Source organism: Heterocephalus glaber, unplaced genomic scaffold (genome assembly GCF_053883595.1).
Source record: "Heterocephalus glaber isolate CG9 unplaced genomic scaffold, H.glaber_assembly_v1.0 deba00001555, whole genome shotgun sequence".
Lineage (NCBI taxonomy): Eukaryota > Metazoa > Chordata > Mammalia > Rodentia > Bathyergidae > Heterocephalus > Heterocephalus glaber.
In genome coordinates, this window is record NW_028258346.1 from 17,367,518 (window position 1) to 17,388,339 (window position 20,822).

Below are 20,822 nucleotides of genomic sequence, written 5' to 3' on the forward strand. Positions count from 1 at the left end.
ACTCTTGCACCTCGGGATGCCGGGTGAGTCATTGAAACTTTCCCTTTCAGGAAACAGGAGGAGAGAGCTCAGAGAGAGCTGGAGCCCGGAGCCATGTGGATGGTTGGCATCGGCAGAGGCTCCGTCCCAAGAGCCCCCGTCCCCCCATCACCCCCCACTCCACCGGGTCACCCATCTCTCCCCGGGGGACTTGTCATTCTCCTGGTGTCCTCTATCTCCAGAGTTATCACACAAAGCTAGAAAATCAGGTTTACTGTTGACCAAAACATGAGCCCTGATTTAAACATATTCCAGTGCTACTGAAGAGATGTGACCCCATTTATTATATCCTATAATTGAATTAGAAATAGGCATAGCAAAGCCAGGTTAATCACTTGAGGAATTTAATTCTGCAGCCTCAGAAATCCTTTGTATCTGAACAAAATAATTACAATTGCATAGTTTGAATTTTTTCCTAACTTAAAAAAAAGCCAGTGTCAGAACCTTTTCATTATACCCTGCTTCACCACCTACCCAAAAGCTGCTTTATTCGTGCAATTGGTGTTAAGCCACCAGTGTGGACTCCAATGAACCCACTTCTGATGCTAATGGAAAAATGCAGCCTAAGAGAATTTGTGTCAAGCTCAGAATGTTCACCCTTTAGCACCCTTGTCCGATGGGATACTTGAACCATAACGGACAGGAAATTAAAAACATGAGCTCAGAGGCCAGAATGCGTGGGTCTGAATCCCAGCTTCTAAGAGTTTGGTGATGAGTCCAGCAAGTCAGCTAAACTGGTGGGGCCTCTGGAAACCATCACAAGAGCACCTACTCTTGTTTGTTGTGAAGATTACAAGGGATAATTTTCTCAAAATAGTGCCTGGCACATAGAAGAGGCTCATAAAAATATTGGATATTACTATTACGTACTGGATTTATAGATCCACAGAGATGACACATTCATTCATGAAGTACAGAAGTGCCTCAGTTCACAGACTTAACTCCCTCCATGATTCTGGGGAAGACGGCCAAGGCCATGTTTGTCACCCTATATAGAGCTCGCAAACAGAAGCAAAATTTTGCCCAATATTTCTGTTCACAAACCAAACTGTTCGTGAACAGTAGTATTCATGAATCGAGGTACTACTGTATTTGTTAAAGCCATAGCATGTTCAAGGCATACATGTGAACATAAATAAAGACAGAAGATTCTCTATGACAGCAGAGTCACTCTCCTCTTAGGGAAGATAAACAGGTTACAATTCCCTGGGCAGAGGTGGGTGTGTGTGTGTGTGTGCACACGCACACTGTAGGAGTGTCAGATGAAGACTGGAAGTCTGAGGCCATCCTAGGTATGACTTAGGACAAGGGCACGATTGGCAAGGTGGTCTCTAAATTTCCTAAACCATCTTTATGATGTAATCTCACCACCATTAGGGTTTCAAATACAGTGCGGAGGCAGCACAAATAAAGCTGGCCAAGGGAAGCAAAGGGCCAAGCAGAAGGAAATAGGGTATTGTCACTGTCTTCGCCATCACTGATTGAGGCAGAATTTGTCACAAGACCAAATATGTTAGACATGGTCCCAAAAAAGGGAAAAATTGAAAATGAAGAACTGGATGAGGGACTCAGTGGTACAGAGGAACAAATTACTTTGGGACGTAGAGAGAGATACTTTGTCTAGTCAGAGTGGAAAGAGATAACGTGAATTGAAGGCAGTTCCATGTACTGGTTGTTCTCTATGTACCAAGTACCTTAACAAGCGCTTCAAATGCATTGACTTATTCTGTCTTCACACTACTCAATGATGAAGGTACTGGGGCTCTCATTTGGAGGCTGATTTTTTGAGAGACTAAATCACTCGCCAAAGGTCAGCAAGCTCATAGACAGCAGACCTGGGATTAGGCTCCATCCAGACACTACTCATACAGAACGGGAATTACTGCACTGACATAAAGAATGCAATGGAGTGACAGTGGGGGATGAGTCTGGAATGAAATACTATCATTTTTTAAAAGCAAGAGTAGAATTCTAGGCTGCCCTACAGAACCATGTGAAAAGATGGCCTTCCGATTTGAAGTTTGAATGCAGTTTGAAATAAAGATGTTTCTGAACGTTCCAGGTGTAGACATCCTCGACACATATTCCCTTCGATGACTGGAAGAAGGAGCCTATTTTTTTTTCTACTTTTTAAATGATAGGAAGTTTCAAAAAAGAGAGAAGAAATCAAAACTGAATGCAAATCGCTTCCAGGACGCAGCAATAAAAGAAAGCCTGAGGAGCACAGCAAAATTACGGAGGCCTTCAGAGCGCACAAAAGCCACCTTCTTACGAGCAGTCTCACATGGGTGGAGAATATTGTCATTCAGAACCGGAACACTGGCCCTTTTCAAGGCAGCTGTGTGGCGGTGTCAGGGGTACGGGTGGGGACGAAGGATTAATTATGTCGCTGGCTTCTCTCCATCCTGCCAGGCACATGAGCTGCGGAGCAAGAGGAATCGCTTCTGTAAGCATCTCTGACCGTCAAGGGTTTACAAAAAGGTAATGCATGGGATTAAATTGGTAAATCGCATGCCGCTTACATTAAACAGTACCATTTCTAACATACCCACACGTATTTCTCAACTCAAGAAACGTCTTTTTAAAAAGAAGGGGAAAAAATTTAAAGAGACTCCCTGTCTCAGTTTTAAATCACTCGACCTCATTTCAACTTAGCCCTTCAGATCTGAAAAAGTGACTTTTATTTCTGAATTTAGAGACCATAGACAGCATCTTTCTGGGTTAATTTGAACCTGTGACTGCTCTCAGCAAGCTGCTATTATAGAATAGTCAGATTTTTGTTGGATCATAAGAGACAAATACAGAAACAGCTTTAGGTGGTTTAGGGAAAAAAAAAAAACATGGAAAGAACATCTCAGTGGGAACAAAATCCCCATGAACGTTGAAACAGATCCCTTCTCTACTAAGGAGCCTTAAAAATAATCAACATGTTGACAATTTTATTAGGTACATTTCATCTCAATAAACATTAGCTAACCCCCCTGCCCCAACCCCCTCTGCAAGGGTGAGAAGTAGACCCATTTTCTTATTAGGGAAAGCCTGAGTTGGGTGAAAAAATGGGGTAGAAACAGCAGGTTCCCTGGTCTCCTGTCTGGAACTTCCAGTCCAGACCACTCCACCGGCAACCCAGCTGCCTGAGACCACACTGGAGTTTTACAATTTTAAACCAAAAGAAAAATAGCATGTTATAGAAAGTGAGAATGCAAGCCGTAGAAATAAATAAGAACATATACTCCCGAGAAGGCAAGCTACCAAAAAGCTGTTCAGAGGGACAGAAAGAGCTAAAGCGTGGCTAGAAGAACAGAAAATCTTCCTTTCTTAAAGGAAGGTGAAGAGGACAGATGGAGAGGAAGAGTGGATTGGAGTGGGTTGGGACAGAGAAGGGGCCTCAGGAGAACAAGCACCTGGAAAGTAATTTCGAATCCACAAATACACAGAAGTGGGACAGCTTACATTTAACTGAAATGCAGTCAGGATTGCATTAATGTTCCATAGGTGTAATCAATCACAACTGTATAAGCATGGACGAAATAAAGGTTACTTACACGGACCAGAAGAATGTTCCAGCACGAACCCCTTGCTTGGCAGCTGTGATCCACAGCTAATGAGGAAAATATAAGAGGCTTAGAGCATGTTCTGAGTTTTGGTCAAAGAAGAAGAAGCCTTAAAAATATTTTAGTTCTGATATCTTACACTCTGCTCACACCCCGCCATAAGTTTTACATTATTTGCGAGCCCTTTTTTCACATCTGGAGGTCAGAAGAGTTATCTCCATGAGTGTTATTCAATACGTTCTCCGCAAAAGCTCTCAAAACTCTGCTATTCCAATGACACTTTTTTAAACTCTTCTTTCATCTCAAAGTTCTCTTCTCTGCCTGTCTTTTCTGATCACTGTTTTGAACAGTTCACTCATGTGGCAGAACCCCGTTCACCAAAGGGACCAGGAGTGGACCAGATGTTTCCTCATCTATGGAAACCCACGCAGAGGAGCCCGACTGGCCACCCAGATGCCAGAGTGTGACAACCAAGCTGGTCTTGCTCGGCTCTAAACGGCACGAAGAAGCCGATGAAGAAAGGCTAATTTTTAACTGGGATTTTCCCAACATCTTTTACCTAGCCTTTTAGTAAATGGGGTTTTAGGGGAAAGTTCTTAGGATAAGTTAGGTGAACTAAGCATTCCATTAAGGCTTTTTAAACATTCTTTATACTACATGCTGTTGAAGGGAAAAAGATACAAGAATTCAGAACCCAAGCTTTTCATCAGGCAGCCTGGATTTGAAGGTTGTTTCAGTCACTTACCAACCACGTTTTCCTACACCAAGTTACTTAACCTCTCCCTGCCTCAGCTTCCATTGCAATGTAGATATTTTCTAGCACCTGAAATTATTCCGCACTTTAATGAGTTCATACATTCCAAGTCCTTAAACCAGTGCCTTAGCATTTGGCAAACATTTGACCGATTTCAGTCTTTATTATTATGCAATGAAATTAAATGAAATCCAGTTATCCCAGCAACATTAAAAACAGCTTAGGATGGCCAGGGTCCCATGGAACAGAAGTCTGTCCTAGAAAACCTCTCACGTAAGGGAAAAGGGAGGCAAACAAGGGAGGTCAGATTGTTTGTTAGGAGAACAAAGAAAAGCTGACCTAGGAATTGCAGCCCGCTCCTTTTCCAGCTTCATTGCATCAGACTTTAAGAGTACCTTATGACTCCCGTGAAAGCCATTATTTTTGGTGGAAATGCACACCTGAGAGGTGTAGGATATCCAGGAGCAGGCCCATGGTTTCAAAAGGTCTGTGATGCCAGGCATAGAAAGCTTTAAGAAGATCCCAGACCCCCGGGACATCTAGAAATCTTCACCCCCAAAATCACAGCTACTCTAGCTGACAAGTGAGACTCATGTGGAGAGCGGGAGTGGCCTGGAGGACCCCTGGAGCTCTGAGCAGCTTGCAGACCCCAGCCACGAGGGGGCTGAGGTGCTCATCCCCATTACTGCCACTCCTGCTTGGCCAGGCTCTCTGGGAAGATTGAGACACAGGAAGTGCAGATTTCTCTGAGTGCCCTGCCCTCACCGCTGTCCAGAGCACCTTTCCACTTCAAGGGGGAGTGCTGGAATGGCCCAAGCAGGGGTCAAACTGTGTCCTCGGTGGTGGGAATGTAAACTAGCACAACCATAGTGAAACCAATAGGGAGATTCCTAAAACTGGAAATTCCATTTGGCCCAGCTATTCCCCTTCTAGGAATCTTCCCATAAGAGTTTAAGATGTTACACAGCACAACTTACAAGAGCTACACCTTGGGAGCAGCCTCTATGTTCATCAACAAATGAATGGCTGAAGAAAATGTGGTGCAGGATATATATACAATGGAGCACTACTCTGCCATAAAGAATACATTCGGTCATTTGTAGGAAAATAGAGGCTCTTTGAGACCATAATGTTAAGTGAAATAAATCAGACACAAGCTTAAATATTGCAGATTTCTCTTACATGAGAAACCCAAAGTATAAATAAAGAGCAAAACCAAAGGCAGCTGGCAGGAAACAGGGAGACAATCTTTGGCAAAAGGAAGCAGGACCCAGAGATGGAGAAGGGAGAAGGAGGCTAGGGGAAGGGGTGTAAAAAGAATGAAGACGTGTGATGTGCACACATCAACTCCCCATGGGGAATGTAATCGCTGTGTACTGTAAACACGGACTAATACAAATAAAATTTTTAAAAATGTGTCCTTGAGATTCATCCATTCTCGGCCCAGCATCTCCAGCAGCAGGATGAGCCCAAGTTAAGTACTTGTCATCCCGAGGCATCCTCAAAACCCAGCCAATTCCCAGAGAAGCCAGGCTCTTGTATTACAGCAATGAGTTTTACGCTTCCTTTAATTCCCTGGCACAATCCTCGTGTATTCATCCCTAAACAATTTCCCAGGAAATCTGGTGCCTTACTATGTCCAAGGATAGTATACCAGCAAATATTTAAGATTTATGAAATAAAAGAACAATCTGGGGTTTTCTAAAGGAAAAAATCTTTCAGTACAAATCTGTCAAATGAAGTCCCTACACCTTTCAAAATTGCGTTGTAGGAACAGGCTGGTGTTGGCGTTGTCTCAGGGGCCCTCGGGGCAGGAAGGCCACCACAGGGGTCTTTGTGGTGTTCAGACCATGCACACAGATGACACAATGAGTGCGTCAGTGACCCTGATGGCCCGGACCAGGACCGCCACGCCCAGGAAGCAGAGGAAACACAGGACCCCGTGGGCTGAGCGAAGGCGGCTTAGTGACCAAGCCTGGTCGCCAGGGGGCAGTGTCATGAACCTGCCCCTTGGCATCTGTCTCCCCTGCTGCCCGCTCCTGAGGCCCCTGTGTCCCAGCCGTGACCCCAGCCTACCCCCAGTGAGCTCTCAGGCCCCTGACAGACCCACAGAGCTTGCAACACATTATTTCTGCTGGTTAAAACATTCTGATGGCAAAGCTCAGATTTGTTCTTTACGCTTTTCTGTCCTTTGGAAAAAATTTTCCAGGACAATTAACATAATTATAATCAGAAAAAAACTAAAATGTGAATTATGAAGACAACTTACAGATCAAAAGTGTCATGTCTTTCTACTGAAAAAAGAAGCACAAAAATTCTGCCTGCTTCTTTATAAATATCACGTTGACTATATTTTCTGAAAGAAAACTGGGAGCTAGGGCCGGGGATTTAGCTCAGTAGTTCCGCAGCCTGCCTCACAAGCTCAAGGACCTGAGTTTGATCCCCAGTACTAAAAAAAAAAAAAAATTGGGAGCATGGTCAGTAGAGAACAGAAAGTGCACAAATAGCAGCGAACACTTGAAATTAAAAGGACATTTAAAATCTCAATTTACACACAATGGAGTGCTACTCTGCCACAAAGAAGGATATGCTTAAGTCCTCTGTGGGAAAACAGATGCACTTTGAGACCATCACGTGAAGTGAAATAAATCAGACACAAGCGTCACTATCACATGGTTTCTCCTCTATGAGAAACCCAAAGTATAAATAAATTAAAGAGCAAAATATAAGACAGATGTAAGAAATGGAGAGAGAGCTCTAACAAACAGGAAGAGGACCAAGAGATGAAGGGAGAGGAGGGAGAGGCGATGTACAAGACTGAAGACACGATGTGCATGCACCAACTGCCCGAGAAATGGGGTCAGTCTGTACTGCATGCGTGGGCTAACAAAAGTAGATATGCAAAAATCTCCAACTGTACAATCCTAGTACCGATGAAGCTAGTCTGTCGAAGGCTGGTAAATGGCGAAGGACTGAAACAGAAAGGAAGGTCTTCGGCCCTCTCATAAACTGGTATAAAGTCCCTTTGCAGGACACTGTAAGTAACGTATTTCAGGGCTCAGAAGTTAAATGCAGTCATTACCGAGGGAAAACGCACACAGATGTTGGTCCAAAAGAACAGAGTGCTGACAATCCCCAAGACTACAGGAGAAAGAGACAGAGAGAGAAAGAGAGAGAAAGAGAGCCCTCCTGGTGCCTTGGTAACTCAGACAGGCGGGAGTTATGGCCTCTGAATGTGAGCATAAATACAAATTTCCTCAGAGGTTGTTTAAAACACACAGCTAAAAGTAAGTAAATAATGAGCTAAGAAGACCCAGATCCCAGCGCCCTGCCTCTATTTCCTCCGATGCCCTTCTTATTGGGGGCCCAGTTCCAAGGTTTCGCTGTCTGCCCACTGTGCTCAGTTTGGGCTCAAAGTGTCCTGACACTGCCCCGCTGCTCTGTCACTGGGCTAAGTAAGGATTCCCCACAATCACAGCCCGGGCCGCGATCCAACGTTTCCTCCAGCCAGGGGCAGTGTGTAGCCATGGGAAAGGAGAATTTTTGAAAAAGAAAATAAGCAAAATCATATTTTTTAAAAACATGGGCTGGGGGATGAGCTCAGTGGCAGAGTTGAATTCCATCCTCAGCTCCACAAAACACACACACACGCACCTGCACAAGCACAATTAGAGCAGTGTCTTTAGTATCACTGCAAGGAGGTTTTCCTTCATCTTCCATGTCACAGAGCTAGGACAACTGGCATTCTGAGAGCCAGAGGGTGGAGGTGATTATCACTGATCAGAAGAAACTAAGGAGGTGAGGGCCAAGGCAGAGCAAGCGGACTGTGGACCTGGAGGGCCGGGCCAGGAGGAAGCGGTGACCAGGCTGGCGATGTGTGACCGCGTCTCTTCCAACATGGAGCAAACGGAGCCTTATTCCTAAGGCTAGCCAAGCCTGAGGACAGGCAGACAGAGGCCTCCTCAAAAGGAGGGGCAGGGCGGGACAGAACACAGCACACTGCAGGTGCTGGGCTCCCGTCAGTCTTCACAGGGCCCCAACCCAGGGACCTGCAGTCTGAAGCAGGTGGGGCACTGAGATAGCCAAGCCCACAGGAGGTGGGCAAATGCATGATGGGAAAAATAAGAGCGCCAGGAAGGAGGGTCGTTCAGCTGAGCCGGGGCAGGAAAGCACAGGGAAGACCTGGAGACAGAATTCAAGGGGATTTGAAAGATGATTAGGTGGTCGGTGGAAAGGAAGCTAACCAAGCCAGCGTGGACTAACCCGGACAACACAGGGGCCGGGTGCTGCTCGCTGTGCAGTAGCTGCTGAGTATGCACAGGCCCCGGGCTCAAAGACGGCAGCAAAAACCAGAAGAAAAGACAACGCAAAGAGAAGCACTACAGAGAGAACTACTGCAGAGTATGGAGGAGAAACACGGGATAAAGAAAAGGGAAGAGTTCCTGCTCAGAAAGCAAAGCTTCCCTACCCTACCGGGATAATAGAGAACTGGACAGTGACCTAGACTTTCTTCCCTCGGTTTGACGGCGCAGTTAACTCAGGGACGGGGCTGTCCACTGCCTCGCTGGCCCCAACACGGGCAGAAAGCAGGGCCAGGCCGAGCAGACCGGCCGTGCTCAGAAGACGTCGGCTGCTCCTTTATCCCCAGAAACGCAGTTCTCAGAGGACCGGAAGGACGACAGGGTCTGGGACATGTTCCTCAGGCCTCCAAGTCTGCTCCCCCTGGGATTCCCACCCACTCTCCACAGGACTGCGCCGGGCGACCCGAGACAGCACGGGTCTCCGTCTCCCTGCGACGCCTCGGGAGACCAGCGCCCTTAGACCGGGCATGGGAACTGCAGTCGCGCGGCAGCCAATGGTGACTTCTAATCATGCTTTCTGAGGCTGGAAAACTAAAAGCTAAATTTTAAAATGTGCATTTAAAAAAAAAAAAAGATGAAGTTCAGTTATAGAAATTATTTTTGGAACCCTAATGGTGAGGTCAGGTTTTTAGATGGACACTGACTAGATAAGCATCTCTCAAGTCTTACACACAGCTGCCACGTGACTTTAAGTCATGTGATCCAGCTCCTGTATTATTTAGCCAAACATCTTGTGTGGTTTCACCCTTTTCAGTAAAAATAAGTTAAGTCTAATTTAACTAGCAGCCTAAGAGTTTTAGAAATCACTTCTCTTCTCCAATTACTTTTTTCACTGGTGACTGTGTGAAAGGTACAAGACTCCAGAGAGGTTTGTATAAAAGCTCATAATCCTTTCTTAGACAATCAGAGCTTCATATATTCTCACACCCGGACTACAGTCTCTCAGAGTTACCGTCCAAATGCTCCTCCAATAAAGTCCAACAAAATGTGTTTTCAAATAATAGCTATAATGGTCCTTAGAATTTTATCATGCCAGTGGTGCAACCACTATGGAAATCAGCTTGGAGAGTCCTCAGAAAGAGGAAAACTAGAAATTCCATTTGACCTAGCTATTCCCCTTCTAGGTATCTTCCCAGAAGATTAAAGATGTCACATTACAGGGATAGACACACAACCATGTTTACAGCAGCACAATGTATAATAGCTAAATCTTGGAAGCAGTCTGTACATCCTCAGCAGATGAATAAAGAAAATGTGGTGTTTATACACAATGGAGCACTACTCTGCCATGAAGAAGGAAAGATCTGAGTCATCTGTAGGAAAATGGATGCACCTTAAGACCATAATGTGAAGTGAAATGCATCAGACAGAAAAATTTAAGTACCATATGGTTTCTCTTATGTGATAAATCAACACAAATAAAGAGCAAAATGGAAGATAGATCATGGGCAACAGGGAGACAGATCTTTTGCAAAAGGGGAGGGGACCCAGAGTTGGAAGAAGGGGAAAGAGAGGGGAAAGGAGGAAAGGAGATTTTAAAAACAATGAAGATGAGTTATGTTCAGGAACAACCCCTACAATGACTGTAATCATTATGTTCTGTAAACATGGACCAAAAATATTAAAGAACAAAAAGAATTCCTATGGTGCCCGTCTTGTTCAAGGCGACGGATCAGTTTCCCCAGGTCTCGGTCAGCCTCAGGAGGGGCTGCCCTTGGTCACACGGGTCACTCTGGGGAGCCAGGGAGGACGGGGAGCACACAGCTGTAGGGGCCCCTTCCTGGGGGGCTGACGCCGCTCCTCGCTCGGTGTCTGTGGAGGCCACGGAGGTGGATGCTCGTGCATCCACGTGACGCCCACCCGAGTAAACCTAAGGTCACCATCGCGTGGATCCAGTTAGACAAAATGACTATTTTTATGTCCTTTGAGTTCCCTGGAAAATTGGCTTCTGTAGTGAAATTATTACAGAAGACCAGCTAGCAATGACCGGACAGAGCTCTAATTTCTATGATTCTACTGACTCATAAAATATCTATCATACTCTTGTGAAACCCACCCTATGGACAAATGTCCTTGTGATCACAGACTGGGTTGTCCCCGACTCCTGGTAGAGCAGGCAGAAGAATGACAGCAAAATACTGTAGAATATCTGAATGTCTATTATAAAAAAAACAAAACTTCTACAGACATATAAGAAGTCTTTCAATGTTGATAGCTTAAAAAACGAAAAGCCCACATTGAGTCCTGCATAGTGGAGTATTTATTAAGTGATATGTTGACCACAAATGACCTTTTTTCTCAAAAGCACTACCTTAGAAAAGAGTCCTACGTGTGCTTGCCTTCGCCTTCCTGTGAATCACAGCAAGCACTTCCGGGTCAGGGTCACGCGAGCATGAAGGGTCCGCGCGGGGAAAGCAGAGCCTGCACCCCTCGGCCTGCACGCGGCCTCTGCCTCCTCCCTGCTGGCGCTCCAGGGAGCCACCAGCTGGCCCAGTGGGGTCCGTGAGGGACGTCTACTTCCCAAGCAGCCCTGACGGCCTGTGCCCTGGGCCAGGCCCTGCAGGACTCTGGCCCTTCCGGCCAGCAGCTCACACCCTGAAGTCCAGTTGTGCAATTCCACAGCTACGGCTGCTGCTTGGCTCCTACGGCAAGCTGCCAGGTCATGCACATGGTCGCATGGGGCGGGTAGGCCAACGCCACCGACAGCCCTTCTTAGGGTCCATCCAGACATCTGATCACAGGTATGCAGGGCAATTTAATACTTTAACCTCTGTGATTTAAGAAAAAGGATGAAATAAGCCAGCACTTGGGAGGCTGAGGCAGGAGGATAGCCCTGAGTACAAGGTCAGCCTGAACTACATAGCGAGACCCTGTCTCAAAAATAAAAGGCATAAAAAAATGAATGAAATAAAATAATTAAAGAATTCACAAATCTATTGAGGGTTTTAGTGAGTTTCTTTTTTCCAGCATGTTTCCCTGCTTCTATTCATTATGGCAGCATCATTCATTTTTCTTTTTCATTGTATTCCTGAATCTGATAAACCGATGAGATCCATTTACTCCTTCAACCCATAACCCTTTCAACCACTACCAGACATCCTTGTGAATACATCAGTCACTGCACACCTTTATAGAGCTGCACATGCACACAGGTATGCACACAGACACGTGTGTGCAGGTGGGCATACACATGACCCACCCACGCAGTGTAGATCAGCACACACACGTAAAAATAGACAACACACACACATATGATGTACGTACCGCACACACAATATCAAAAGACAGAAACTTCACGTAGGAGGAAGGTGTGTGGGTCCTTTCCTCAGGTAACAGATCTGGGGTGAAGCGTTCACACACACACACACACACACACACGCATGCACACGCACGCACACACGCACAAAGCAAACGGAGACTCACCGGCTGACCTCCCCACCAGCGATGGTTAAATTTCTCCCGCCCTCGAAGGTGGAAGGTAGCATCGAACACAGGGTCGTACATGGAGTTGCCCACAATCCCGTGCGACTCTGGATACAGGCCCTGGTGCGAGAGCCGCGTTAGTGTTAAAACGATAATCCGAGTACACTTGTTCCACTGTAAGTTTTCCTATCACAGAAGTCACAGAAGTATTTTTAATACGGAATATTTTTACACTTCATTGCCACAATCATATGAGATGCATGCAGCCTCCACAATGTGGAAATGTGAAAACACAGCTAATGTTAAACCACTTGAGAAACTTCACATTACTGTGAGAAATTAAATATTTGGTTTTTTAACTGTTGGAACAATGAAAACAACACTTTTATTACTTGAGGGTAAAATTTACACACGTCTCCAAAGAACTTTGGTTTCTAAATACTCTTTTCCTCCTTTTCAAGTTCCAGTTCTTCTCTCCAAACAACAGAAATAGTAGTCATGAAATTAAAAGTAAATTGTGTTTTAAAGAAGAAAATAAGGTACATTTGGAGTATCTGAAAATTAAAACACAGCAACTTTAAAATCAACTTTTTTATTTTGCAAATTTAGAAAATACTCGAGAGGAGCTTCCTGTGTTCAGACAGAGCCGTGCCTGTGCCAAAGAAGCAAGGGCTCACATGGACGGGAGTCGCGAGACCAGGCACTCACGAAGCTAAAACTGGTATAGAAAAGGTGGGAAACAAATTTTCTTTGAATGTGTTTCAAAAATCTCCACTTTAAGGCTGGCGTGGTGATGCACACCTGTAACCCCAGCACTCAAGAGGCTGAGGCAGGAGGATCACTGTGAGGTCAAGGCCAGCTGGGACTGCACAGCGAGACCCTGTCTCAACCCCCCCCACCACCAATCTTCCCTTTAAGTCACCCCAGGATGAAATCAGACCTTTGAGTATAGGTAACTTGGGAAAATACTCACGGTAGCCAACGTGTACAAGTTCGGGAAGGTCTTAGTCGGGTACACGGGCCTCATGTAGGGGGAATGTGTACCGCAGGACCCTGGAAACACAATACCAGCTGTTAGCACAAAGTACCCACGGCGATCACAGACATGGGCTGCAATCATTTTTTTGTATTTCCAATAGCAACATGGACTTGAGCAACGAACGGGCCTGGAGGCCAGGGAGCCCTGGGTGCAGATGAGGGGACTCACGCAGCTTCTCGATGTTGGGCATCACCTTGCTGCCCTTCTTCATGTAGGATGCACGGAACCCATCCACGGAGAAGATGATGAGCGGGGGCCGGGCAAACCTGGAACGGTGACACGTGGTATCTCAGAGACACAGCTGACACCACCTCCAGTACAGCCGCCCTCAGTAACCGAGGCAGACGCCGAGTCTCGGGAGGGGTGTGGGCAGCCACCTAACATCTGGGGTGACATCGGTCCAGACTCAAATGACAAAAGGGAAGGGTTTGACTCTAGATTTCTCTGAACGTACTCCCTCCCCTGCTGCTGCTCGCTTTACACACAAAAATAATACACACTTTTAAAAAGTTATATTTGCCTAGAGTATATATTCTTCCACTTGCCACTTGGAAAAATCCTGTTCATTCTTTAAAACCCAGCTCAAAGTTTCCTCTTTTATTATGTTAGCTGCTTATGCTTCTAACTTCCTTTAAAGTATTAATCCATACACCTCTTTCATCACCCATATGTACATCATTGCCTGTAACATTGTAACGACCTGTTAACCTGCCTCTCCTCCCTGTGAGTTTCAAAGCCATCTGTATTGCATTTGTCTTCCTACTTTGTGGACCCATTGTAAGTCTTCTGTAACTACTTGTCAAATACATGAGTTAATGAATAAATGCACAAATGTAAAATCAGTAGTACTCCTGCCATTAAATCTAAGCACTTATTTTAAAGTTCCTTTAATTTTAATTATAAAATACTTCTAAAAATAATGTGAATTATGAGGCTCTCTAAAGAGTATATCAATAAAGAACTAGACTGTTCATTTATGCAGGCAGGAGCCAATGAAATGACCCTATATTCCAGCATAAAAGTGCAGTTGATCAATCAAACTCGAGCATACTAAAATATGTGCAGAATTATTTCTAACAGTTTGAAGCTAATTGAGCCAGTGTAAGTTTGTATTTGTTTAAGGGCACATAATAAATACAACCCCTTTTAAATGAGGCACACGGAAAGAGCACTGAACAATATTATACAAGAGCTGACAATTACTGCATCACTTAACAGGGCCTCAACTCTACAGACTACTTTTCCTCAAAAGCCCCACCTTGTAAGAGTCAGGAACTGTTGTCACCCTATTCTTCCAGGCCAGAGAAGTTCAAATGTCTCACGAAGGTTAAAAAGGAAGAAAATAAAAACCTCTAGATGCTGTGCCCCTGCCTGTATTGCCTAAAACAAAAATGTATTTAAAAGACCAAATGCGTTATGGAAACGCGTTTGCTGAACAGGCATTCTGTGCCACGCATGTGAAAGGTCCATGAAGTTTCAGCAGTTTCCTGGAAGGCATCCCGAGTGCCTGTCACGCCCAGGCTGCAGGGTGACCCTGAAGCCTGGTAGTCCCCCAGCGAGGCCCAGGGTTCCTCGGGTTTCCACAGCATCTCCTTGGGTGACAGCGCTGGGTTCCAGCATCTCCCACTTCCTCCCCCAAAAGGCAAAAAAGCAGAACTCCAGGGGAAAACACTGAATCAGGAAAAAATAAAACCTTGCTTGAAATGTTTGCTTCTCCCGTGATATTCAGATACGCTTTGCAAAACCTTCAGCTGAGTGGAACAGAGGGATGGTTCTCCAACCAAAAGGAAAAAACTAATCCGAGTTTATAGATAGCTTTTGGGCAGTGAATTATATATGAGTACTCACAGGTCTGTGTGTGGAAGTGGAGCTCAGCTTCACGTCACCTGTAACCACTCACCCACCCGTTCTCTGCAAGACTCATCAGCTGACAGCTTAGACTTCACAGCGCCCCGAGTCCACTCACCCTGCAGGACACTCGGGGGCCTTGAGCTCCTCGCAGTCATCATCCACCCAGTGAGATTCTCCTGCAGGCAAAGTGACTACAGTTACCGTGGGGTCCACCTGGAAATGCCATCCAGGGCCTGGATGCAAACCATCCCAGGACTGGGGTCCTCTTGGATACTTGCTTACGGGATAGCAACTAAAACAATTCTGAAATTAAGTCTGGCGTCTGGTTTGGCTTCTAAAGTACACCCATACATGGTGGGAAAGCTAAGATTTAATAACCTCAAGTGGTGTTTACTTGAGCCTTCAGAGCCTAGATGGTTGGTAGATTTAAAAAACCAGTGGCGTCAGTGAACAAAATTTCATGTTTGTATCCCTCCAGAAATAAACTGTTTGGTCATTAGATGGAACATTCTTTTCTCTACCACCAAAGATCTCAAAGCTGTAGAACACATAACACAACTTCCCTGTAGGGAAGGGGAAGGCTCAGAGCAGAGAGGGACCGGTGACAATGACAGTGGGAGATGATTGCCAATGGATCTGTGTACAGCCTTGAATTTAGGAATGAAGACCAAGGTGACCTTTCATTCTAACCCTATTCCAAGACCTGAGAACCTAAAACCCTTCTTCCCTGAGTTAGCCCTATCAAGAGCAGAGAATAGGAAAGCTGGAAGCTTCAAGGAGCAGAGTCTAGTGGAAGGGACTGAGTCACCCTCAGGAGAGGTGAATGCAGGTCCCACAGGACCGCCTCAGCTCCCACAAGAGTGGGTTGCAAGGGGGGAGCCTGGCAGTGCATCTTCTACACAAGTTCCCACCAATGTGACACAACCCTGCACCATGTGACGCAGCTAGAAACCCCTCACCAGAAAATGAACAGAAGAGGCTGCCCCATCTTGTACTTTCAGCCTCCAAAGCTATGAGCTAAAAAAAAAAAAGGCCCTCTTTCCGGTACAAAACACCCAGCCTCAGACATTTTGCTATAGCAACACAAAACATACTGAGACAGCTTTCTTTAGAGAAAAAGACAACTATCCAGACAATTAGCCTGAATTGTTCCAAGGCAAATGAAGATGACATGTGTTGAACAAAAGTTAAATGTGTGGCCCATACTTTGGAGAAACTTCTCTCACATGAAAACCACTAGAAATCCCTCCTGGTCACTGAGGATGGAAAAAGTGGAGAACAACTGGGAAGTGCTAGGCTCCTTAAAGTTCTGCCAAATGTGTAGCAACCCAGGGAGCCCACGTGGGCCTCACCAAAGTACTGGAATTCGAATATTAAGCCAGTAAAACCTGCTTTAATATTTAATGATTCAATGACCAATGATAACCAAAGGCTTTGCTCCTTCACATTTTTTCTTCTCATAGTCTTTGTGGCTTAGTGGTACAATTAGAGAAATTGAAAAAGAAAAGAAAAGAAATTCTTAATCAATTTCATGCTTTAAAATAAAAGCAGAATTGTTAGAGTGGAGGAAATCACAACACAGTAACTGTTCAGGTAGGGAATCCTCCAAGTGTGGCAATACTCTTCTGGCGTAGCCCAATGGCTCAAGTATTTCAGAACTGATTTACTTTTCTCCTGAAACCTTTTGAACAGGAACTGTGATGCATTCCATAGAAGAGAAAGGAAAAAAATCAATTTAGAAACTAAAAGTGACCCACAAGCTGTAGCTAAAGATCCTTGGGGCTACCCAGACTAACATCTATAAGTGGTTGGCATGGGGCCTTGGACTCCTTAAAGACAGGAAGTGCATCTTTTATCCTTGTGCAGCCCACTGATTATTAATTGTTACAATAAAGCAGGTAGTGTGCCATCAACCATACAGAGTCAACACCCACGCACGAACAACTTTGGGTACAACAGGAGCTGCTGGTGCCCTCATGATCTAAGCCGGTGAGTGCCCGTGGCAGCCCGCACCTCTGGACACTGCTCCCGTCCACTGGCAGGAAAATTCATGCCCTTTCCCCAAAAGGAACAATGCTGAGATTTACTCTGCAGGCCACCATAGAGCAGGCCACGGCGAACCCAGCCCTCAGATCACTTCCTTCCTTAATGCCCCTGCCCCAACCCTGTCCTGCCTCCCTGGCACCCCCTCAGTATTCCTGTCTCAAGTCCCACTTCTAGGAAACCTGACCGAAAACCAAGACAAAGTGCAGAAGTCTTTTCCTTACTGTGGTTCCACCTAAGTAGGAAACTTGGCTTCATTTCCTGGTTATTTCAGATCAATGGAAAGGAAAGACAGCAAAAAGAAGCATGAGAAATTAAAAAGCACAACTCCCTTCCTCCTCCCAAACCCACACACAAGGTATTAGAAAGTCACACCCAGGATGCTGCGGGACATCTCTGGTTTTCTGGCCTTTGCCTCTCGAGCCAGGCCCAGCCCTACCTTTGCAGACCACTTGGTAGTTGGTGCAGCAGTCTCCCCGGGCCAGGCAGTCCTCTGAGCAGTGGCACGCGTGCTCCTCGTCCCGGGCTTCTCCGCATCTGTCCTTGGTGCACTCCCAGCCGCGAGCTGAAATTGCCATGACAGCACGCTGTCCCGCTCATAGCCCCAGGCAGGAGGCCATGCCAGCGCCCCCGACTTCCCAACAGAGAGCCAAAAGCGCGTGGAATCCGAGGCAGCCCACGCCCGCGAAGCCATCTGCAGAACTTACATTCAGGGTGTGTTTCTGATTTTTTTAAATTAGAGGACGAACTCAAAGCCCCACTGAGCTCTTTTGGAAAACTGGAACTGGAAAAGGTAGAACAGTATCCCTACCACACCCCGCGTTCTGATGCCCTCAGGACAATGTACTGCGGAGAGCTTGGGATGGAGGTGTCTGTCATTTAGGGACAGTCCCTGGAGTTCGCGTGTTTGTTTTGGGGAGTAGATTAACTTAACTTTGATCAGCTTGATTTAAAGGATGAGAGATAGCAGCCTCTACCCACTGTAGGGTCTCCTGAGGTCAAATCCCTAAACGGGTCTGAAGATGGCAAAGGGGCACTGCAGCACTCACAACCCTAACCACTGAGCTGCATGAAGCCCTCTCCACCACCGAGGATGCCTGAGCCCCTGCAGGCTACAGATCCTGGCCCGCACACACTTGATTGGAAGCTCACAGTTCAACCGTCCAAGAAAAAACACCCAGAGAGGGGACTTTTGGATTTAATGAGAATGCTGTTTTCTGTTTGTTTGCCTTTTTCTTTGGCTAGAAGCACTGAGGCACGGAAGCCCACACCCCTTTGCACTGCTGTGTGTCCAGGCTCAGCGTGCCGTGCCAGCGCCTGACTGTTTAGGAAATGGCCCAGAAATGAGCACAGTGGCCACGGCTTCGCTGCAGCTGCTGGCTGGAGAACGCTCACGGCTCCCTCTTGCATCAGAAGTCTGTGTCCTACGTCTTCCGTGGGAACAGTGAAGGTCCTGGGACCGAGTCCCTGTATCACAAGTGCACAGTGTAAATAGAAAAGACAGTCTGCACCAGGGAGACTGATCAATAGGATGGCATCAGCCTGTGCTAGCACTGCAAAGGATGTCACACAAGAGTGCCTGGCGGACTGGGGGGGCTACGCAGGTAGGACGGCGAGGAAAAGCATCCTCGGGCTGGCCATGGTGGTGCATGCCTGACATCCCAGCACTCAGGAGGCTGAGGCAGGAGGGTGGCCATGAGTTAGTTCAAGGCCAGCCTGGGCTACATAGCAAGACCCCGTCTAAAATAAACAAACAAACAAATGAAAGCATCTTTGGACTAAAGTAGAAAGCACTGGTTTCTGAAAGCAATATGTTCCTATTGCTAAGTGAATAATGGATAAAGAAAAATTAGTTTCTGTGTCCATAGCCTGCCCCTGCCCCTTCGGGCCGATTATCAGTCAGAAAACCATGCAACCACACTTTAATGTCTATTCTTTAAGAACTACCTTTGCAACCTCATTTTATTTTCTGATTCTTAACTATCGTCTGTTTCTCCATGTATCTTCCCAAGCAGACCAAGGGGCTGGAATCCCAATGGTCAACAGGGCTCCAAGGTTGCTTTGGCTGACAGAAACTGTGGGTCTTCTCCCCCTCAACTCAGAGGTGGGTCCACTCATCAGCACACTTTTATTCCTCCCGTCATTTCACAAGAAAACCACTTTCCTTATGAAAAAAAAAAAAAAACACATTGTTGTTCATGTGCTATGTTATTGAGGAGCTGCTAACTGGGTGTAAAAATAGAATAAAATGGAAAGTTAGGATTCAAAGTGAACTACAGGCAAAATAGGAGGCAGCTGTGGCATTTTCAAATTAAATATTTGAAGTAAAATTAAAATATGTAACCTTACTGGAAAATAAGATTACCTATCAGTTCGGACAAAAATATCTTTAAAGATGAGAGGATTTGGGTTGGGATACAGTTCAGTGGCAGGCTGGTTGCCTAACATGCAGAAGTCCCTGAGTTTCATCCCTGGGAGAGGGAGGGAGGGAGGGAGAGAGAGAGAGAGAGAGAGAGAGAATATGAATATCCGATGGTGAAAAGGAGTAGTGAAATGCTCTTGTGCCCTTTGATAGAAATGTAAGCATTCAGAAGTACATCTTTATAATATACACTTAATTTTTTTTAAATAGATTGCACTTTGATCCAGAAATCCCACTGCTAGGACTTTATCTTAAGGAAAATAAACAAATGTATGAATGTACATGAGTAGTACTTCTTGAAACATTCACAGTAATAAAACTTGGGGAGATATAACGTCAATTAATTATTCAATGTACTTCAGCTATCAATGCGATAGTAGGTAGCCATTCCAAAAAGAACGATCTGAGGCTGAAGCAGGAGGACCGCCAGTCCAAGGACATCTTGGGAAACTTAGCAAGACCCAGTCTCAAAATAAAATAATGAAAAGCTGGGGTGTAGCTCAGTGGTGGAACGCTTGCCTAGCACAAGTGAGAGCTTGAGTTTATTCTCCGGTACTGAAAACAAACATCATGATGTGTGCCATGCTTATAAAGGTTTACAGATGTAGAAACTCACACACATGCGCATATACACACACTTGTGTAAATACACATGCGCGCAGGAGCAGCACACACCGGGAAACAGACAGCAGGCTTTGTTTATGCTGAAACACTGTTTCTAGAGAGTACTTGGGTCAGATTAGTCTAGCCTCAGATGCCACCTTCAGCTTCTTACTCTTGCTTACTATTATCTTTCAGCGTATGGTGCCTTTGTACACAGGAGAACGCACTACTTTATAAAATGTCGGTACTGCCCCATCTTTATTAAACCAAGAAAGAAAAGAATGAGCTCCATCCAGAGAGAGCTAAGTGGAGTCAGAGCATCTGTTAATCTACGCAAGGAACTGGAGACCAGGACTTCACAGGCTGGCATTCAGGGCAAGGACAAGAGACTTGGGGTGGGCAGGGAGCACGAAACACCCTCGTATGCTCAGTGCCAAGCAGACACAGGCTGCTGGTTTGTAGTAACGTTATAGCTGCAAAACATTAGTCTTTCAGCCAAAGCCTCCACTGGAACATCTGTTTACGGGAGGGGCACACCCACAGCCAAGGAACTGGGAGAAGTTCTGAAGAACAGTGACAGCGACAACAGCAGAAAGCAGCTAAAGCCTTTGGAAAATGGATTATGCAGAAAACAGCCTAATTAAGCTCTCCTTATTTAGCAGGAGGTGGAGGAAACAAATGAGGATGAGTAAGGGAGTCGATGTCCATTTTCACATGTCAAAAGCAATGGTCT

The 20,822-nt window shown here is 45.7% G+C and overlaps 1 protein-coding gene across 1 annotated transcript in view; it reads right to left on the reverse strand.

The window, feature by feature from the left end:
* Positions 1–20,822, reverse strand: part of Enpp2 (ectonucleotide pyrophosphatase/phosphodiesterase 2) — a 95,759-nt gene that overhangs the window by 41,232 nt on the left and 33,705 nt on the right. The window contains 6 exon segments of the mRNA XM_013074127.2: positions 3,585–3,640; positions 12,132–12,251; positions 13,105–13,184; positions 13,339–13,436; positions 15,137–15,197; positions 17,504–17,629. Coding sequence (XP_012929581.2) covers positions 3,585–3,640; positions 12,132–12,251; positions 13,105–13,184; positions 13,339–13,436; positions 15,137–15,197; positions 17,504–17,629 — 541 coding nt within the window.